This window comes from Triticum urartu, unplaced genomic scaffold (genome assembly GCF_003073215.2).
Source record: "Triticum urartu cultivar G1812 unplaced genomic scaffold, Tu2.1 TuUngrouped_contig_5904, whole genome shotgun sequence".
NCBI classification, from domain to species: domain Eukaryota; kingdom Viridiplantae; phylum Streptophyta; class Magnoliopsida; order Poales; family Poaceae; genus Triticum; species Triticum urartu.
In genome coordinates this window covers 298-6,515 of record NW_024116617.1, presented here as the reverse complement: position 1 = coordinate 6,515, position 6,218 = coordinate 298, and the positions used below count along the sequence as shown (strand labels likewise).

Sequence of the window (6,218 nt, the reverse complement as noted above, 5' to 3'; positions counted from 1 at the left end):
GCGGTTGTCGTCACTCCCGGCGAGAGCGACGAGGCGGCGATGGCTCGGTTTGCGCGGGGGCATCCCGAGTACGTCTAGGCCGAGCAGGAGTTCTACTGGAAGCGTGATGCCGAGGAGAAGAAGAAGAAGGAGGTGAAGGAGGACGAGGCCGGCCCCTCGACGGTGATCCCCATCGAGTCATCGTCGGAGGAGGACGAGGAGTTCTGGGGGCTCTTGGATGACTCCGAAGAGTCGTACTGGATGCCCTCAGACGACGAGTAGTTCTGCTAGTTTAAATTTATGTCATCTATGTTTGAACTTGTTTGAATTTGATGTTTGAACTATGTTGAGATGAAGTAGTAGTTGGTCGTTTTCAGAATTTTACATCTTCGTTTTGGACCAACTGTTGGAGTTGAGCCTTTTTCGGAGATGTAAAAGCACTTTTTGGTGATGTAAATTTTTACATCACCGGTTTGGAGCACCAAAATATACATCACCGGTTTGGAGATGCTCTTATAATATGTATTAATTCCGGAAGAAGAATCATGCGTATCTATTTTGAATGCATCATCTTAGGTGACATCATTTGTGAATGCAGCTAAAATGTGGGAGGGTTATCCCAAAAACTTCTAATAGTAAGTCACACAACATGATTATGGTTAACAAACTCTCCATTCTTAGATTATTAAGAATAGTAACAATTTACTCCAGTCTATTCCACTGAATTCTATTATGGTCAAAAGGCCATTTGTATTTCCATTTGCAAATCAATTTCAGGTAATATCTGATGTTAGATTTCATTGTCTTCCTCAGATGAAATGTTAAAATGTTCGCCTCCTCCAAGTAAAGCACTGTCTCCCCATGCTCCTGTTATTCATGTTATGAAGGTTGGTACATTGTTTGTGAAGCATGATGATCTTTTATATTTCCTTGCAATTATAATGTTTTAAACTTGTCTGCAACTGTTCTTCTTCAAGGTTAAACCTAACAAGGTGAATTTGATAATTGGTTCTGGCGGAAGGACAATAAAAAGCATACTCGAGGAGACTGGAGTATATGCCATTGATGCTCGAGATGATGGCACGGTAAGGAGAACTTGGTGATAGCATGTTAACTTTTCAAAGTACTACCTGACATTCTTTTGGCAGGTAAAAATTACTGCAAGGGACATGGAAAGCTTAGAGAAGTCGAAAAATATAATAACTAATCTTACCATGGTTCCAAAAGTTGGAGAAATTTTCAGGTGTCAATTCGTTTTATTCCCTTGGTTTTATGTGCATATAGTTTCTTCATATTATGTTATGCTTCCTGCAGATTCAACCAAGCACTTGCTTTTAAATTGAAACATTTTCTGGGTTTTAGCTAATGAAAACTCTTCTTGGAAACTCAATTGCTAGGAACTGTGAGATCAAAACAATTGCTCCCTATGGAGCTTTTGTTGAAATTGCACCAGGGCGTGAGGTGAGTAGATACTAAAATTTGCTTTATTAATCCCAATGTTAACATATTTATTGCATGTTCACAATGCAGAATAATTTTACTTCTCATTGACAAATCCACGTGGCCTCATTGGGCTTCTAAGGAGCTAATTAGTTTACATGCACAAAGCCATTTCCAGTTGTTGTTCATTATCTTGTTGCCATAACTCGTATTCTTAACTCAATGTGCAGGGTTTATGTCATATCAGCGAGTTAAGTTCAAGTTGGTTGGCCAAGGCTGAGGATGTGAGGAAATATATCACATGTTTTACTTTGTGTTTGATTCCTTCTCGTGTTTAAGTTATCCAATTCTTTATTCCTTTTCAGGCTTATAAAGTTGGTGATCGCATTGATGTCAAGCTTATTGAGGTTTGTAAATCTCTTTAAAGTCTAAACTCAACATCAATGCAATGTAAAACCGTGAAAATTGCGCCTTTGGTGTATGCTAATGGTACATATAGATGGGTGACGAATGGTAGCCAAAGAGCCTATTGCTGGAATTTTCAACCAGTGCATGATTTCAGCTGGTTCAAATATTATCTACTCCCTCCGTTCACTATTATAAGATGTTTTGGATATTTCAATATGGACTACATATGGACTGAAATGAGTGAACAAACACACTAAAACGTGTATACATACATTCGAATCAGAAAAGTTAGAACATCTTATAATAGTGAACGGAGGGAGTAGGTATTATGGAGCATAGATCAGTGTCATTGTTGCTAATTGTAGGCTGTATATGTTAATTGGTGGTACTGTAATATTGCATAATTAGTGTCCTATTTTTTCCAGCGTCACAGCTAATATTTATTAAGATAGTAATTGCTGCAGGTCTTTAGAATGCTTAGGCTACTATTCCTAATCTTACGGCTATAAATGCCATTAGGTTAAGTTTCTGGTTACATGATATGATTGAAGGGGAATGCCGTCAGTAGTTTTGACCATCTCTGTTTTCTGAATGCCTATTTTGTTGACTGTCTGAACCAGATAAATGACAAGGGTCAACTTCGACTAAGTTGCAAAGCGTTGCTTCCTGATGCAAACCAAGAACCTGGCAGCATCAAGCAGCAAACGAGCAGTTCAGTGAAAGAAAAGGTAGTATACAAAGATGATATCATTAAGATGACAACTAGAAGGTCCAAACGTAAGAAAGAAGTTGAGCCGTCTGCAGCTGAAAATGCCACACCAAAGACCCTTGAAAACAGCACAGCTGACAGTCCTTAAGCATTTGGACTCACAAAGACAGTGAAAGAAACAGGGTGACACAAGCAACATGGCGCTTCATCACACTAATTGCCTGAGAAGACTAGGATTGCAACTACAATATCCACTGACTGCATTACTGGAACTACATGACATGGCTTGCAGCCCAAATTGCCCACTTGCCCCCTTGAGATTGGACACCTACAGAAGATCTGTTCAAATCTTTGTGCTCGATCATGCTCCAAATGGAGTAGATGCGAAATCTCACCTGGTTTATGTTGCTGCTTTAGCATGCAACTATTTTGGTTGTGTTCCCATATGCACATCCTGCATTTTGTCTAGTGCAACAAGGAGTGCCTACTATGGCTTTGCTACATTGCTTTAACATGGTCTAGCTATACCCGTGCGTTGCCACTGAACAACAAGCAAATGTGCGTCATTGTTTTATTTTGTCAGATAAACGTGTGTTTTGTTTTCACCGTGTAGCTATAAACATGAGCCTACTTCTTTCGCTTCCTCCCTATCAGCCGCCGCGAGCATATCACGTGGAAACCAAGTTCCAATGAAAATTTTGTGAAAACAATGTTTGAATTTTTAAAATATTCTACTCTCTTTGTGCTAAAATAAGTCTCTCAAACTTTGGTACAACTTTGTACTAAAGTTAGTATAAAGTTGGAACACTACAAAGTTGGGACACTTATTTTAGGATGGATGGAGTGTAGAAAGACAGTATGTTGAGAGGGTGATGCCATGTGAATTTCCAGGTTTAATCACAAAACTATTTACGAGCTATGAAACAAACAATTCAACAATGAATAGTGACCTGATAGATACTATTTTCAATCCCTTAGTTGAATCATGTTATATTATACTCCCTCAGTTCCAAATTACTTGTTGCAAAAATGGATGTATCTAGAACTAAAATACATCTAGATACATCCATATCTGCGACAAGTAATTCGGAACGGAGGGACTAGGTGTGTTGCTTCAGTATTTTTTCCAGAATTTTTGAGAACTTTTACACCGTCGAAAACCTTAACTATCGTACCATGATGATAATTATAGCATAATCAATCTGGTAACTATGTTAAATTCTTCCTAAACCTATGGATATGATCAGAGATGCAGTCTCCTAGTTATTTGTTAAAATGAGATATACCATAACAAAAACACAAGGGTAGAGTTTTTTTTTGACAATACGAGTGGAAACGTAGTGTAGTAATCATCTGCTCTGTGTAGTTGTTAACATATCCCATTCTGACAAATAACAAAAACACAAGTGTGGGTTATGAGGCTAAAGTAGTATTAATTATAAGGTAGAATAAATTTAAGTTACCATGCTAAAAAAGAGAATTGAGTTAAATATACTAACAACGTGTTAGTTAAACATGTTGGCACTTCATAAGTTATCAAGTTGCATAAAGTTATCATGTTCAAAGAAAAAATAAAGTGTTGAAAAAACAGATGAAATTAAACTACTACACACGGTGTTATTTATCAGTCCAAAACAATATGAATTCTCACGTAGAAACTATTTAAGTTACCATGCTGAAAAAATAGATTGAATTAACCAGGCTAAAAAAAGTGGTTATTATCAATGCTGATATATTATAAGTTATCAGGCTCAAGCTGCATAAGTCATCAAGATGAGGCAAAACATGATTGTTGAAAGCGGTTCGAGTTAGACATTGCAACACATCATAAGTTATAATTAATACTACTTTATAATATGTTAGCAGGCTCAAGTTACTATCTGGTTGAAGTAAAATTATAGACATTGAAAGCGGTTAGAGTTGTAAATGTTGGCATGATGTAATTTATCAAGCTAAATCAATATGAATTATCAGGTACAAAGCAATTGAAGTTACCATACCGAAACACCAAATGAGTTAAACTGGGTAACAAAAGTGAGTGTTATCATGACCCTATATCAGGTTGACGTAGTATAAGGTGTCAGACTCAAGCAAAATAATTTATCAAGTGGGCGTAAAAAACATGTGTTGAAGAAAGCAGTTCGAGTTAACCATTCTAAAACATCACAACTTATCAGGTTGACATATATTATAACTTATTAGTGGCAAGTTGCATAAGTTATCAGGTTGAAAGTAAAAATATATTGAAAAAGGATCAAGTTAAACTGCTACAAACGGTATAATTTATCAGGCTAAAAACAATATGAATTATCAGGTAGAGCTGTTAAGTTACCATGCTGAAAATAGAATGAATGAACTAGTCTAACAAAAGTGGTTGTTGTCATGGTGACATACTCGAAGTTATCATGGTGATGTATTATCAGTTATCAGGCTCAAGCTGCGTAATTCATCAAGATGAAATAAAACATGAGTGTTGATAGAATTTCGAGTTACACATTGTAAAACATCACAAGTTATCAGGCTGACATATTATACGTGATGAGGACATCAATACCATTGTTACACCCACAGTCCCTACTGTTACATATACTGGACCAATTACTAGAGCTCGCGCACGCCAATTAAATTACCAGGTACTTTCGTTTCTTGGTAATGATTCTAATGTTCATGAGATTATGATGCTGCCTAAATTGGATACATTTGTTTTGCTTACAAATGAAGGGCCTAGCTTGGAGAAGGATGCACATTGGAGCAAGAACACGCATGGAGTTGATGGCATGCGCAAGGGGATCAAGAACGGAGTTACAAGTGATAATTTCAGGACTTTGAAGCCGCCATAAGGAGTGCATGAAGCCTTGGACGAAATATACAAGATGCCACTTCATAATATTCGTCCATAGGCTATTCTAGGTGCTGCGTCACCTTATTAATGGGCCAGGCCCATGTAATTTCGAAATACTTAAGTATAGGCTATTTTTAGAGTCCGTATGTGTGGGGAAACAAGAGTTAGGGTTGGTTTCGGACCCCACCCTCAAGGGCCACGAAATTCCCCCCTCTTCCTCCATATATACAGCCCTTAGGGCGTCGTTTAGACTTTGGGTTTTGTTTAGATTAAAAGTTCGCCATAGCTGCAACTTCGCGTACTTCGTTTGTGTCCAACGACCAGACCAAGACGTCACAGAACCCCACCTTGATCAATAAAGCTTTCATCTTATATTCGCAATATCCAGATTGCAATCTCAGTTTCTTGCTTGTTCTTCGTTTGCTCGCAGGAAACAGGCCCTCGTGGTCAGGTTGATCGTGCTCCGGCGTGGTCAATAACCCCTCGGAAGTTGGTTTAGCGATTGCTAAGGCGCGACGTCTCGCACGTTCGTAGTCGGATCGTCAAGGTCGACTCCCACAGAAAACGATAGCCACCATCTCATCGAAACATCGGGACACCTTTGCCTCTATCAAGAGACGTCTCCGGTCAATAACCAATAGCGGAACTTGGATGCTCATATTGGCTCCTACATATTCTACGAAGATCTTTATCGGTCAAACCGCATAACAACATACGTTCTTCCCTTTGTCATCAGTATGTTACTTGCCTGAGATTCGATCATCGGTATCTCATTACCTAGTTCAATCTTGTTACCGGCAAGTCTCTTTACTCGTTCCGTAATACAACATCTTGCAACTA

General features: G+C 38.4%; 1 protein-coding gene across 1 annotated transcript; it reads left to right on the top strand.

The window, feature by feature from the left end:
* Positions 1–792: 792 nt before the first annotated feature.
* On the top strand, positions 793–3,179 carry LOC125529852 (probable polyribonucleotide nucleotidyltransferase 1, chloroplastic; the record flags this gene model as incomplete). The annotated part of the gene is given in 7 exon segments (XM_048694281.1): positions 793–866; positions 957–1,064; positions 1,128–1,222; positions 1,377–1,440; positions 1,650–1,703; positions 1,785–1,826; positions 2,448–3,179. Coding segments are annotated over 7 exon segments (674 nt in total), but the record flags the coding sequence as incomplete, so codon positions are not given.
* Positions 3,180–6,218: the final 3,039 nt, after the last annotated feature.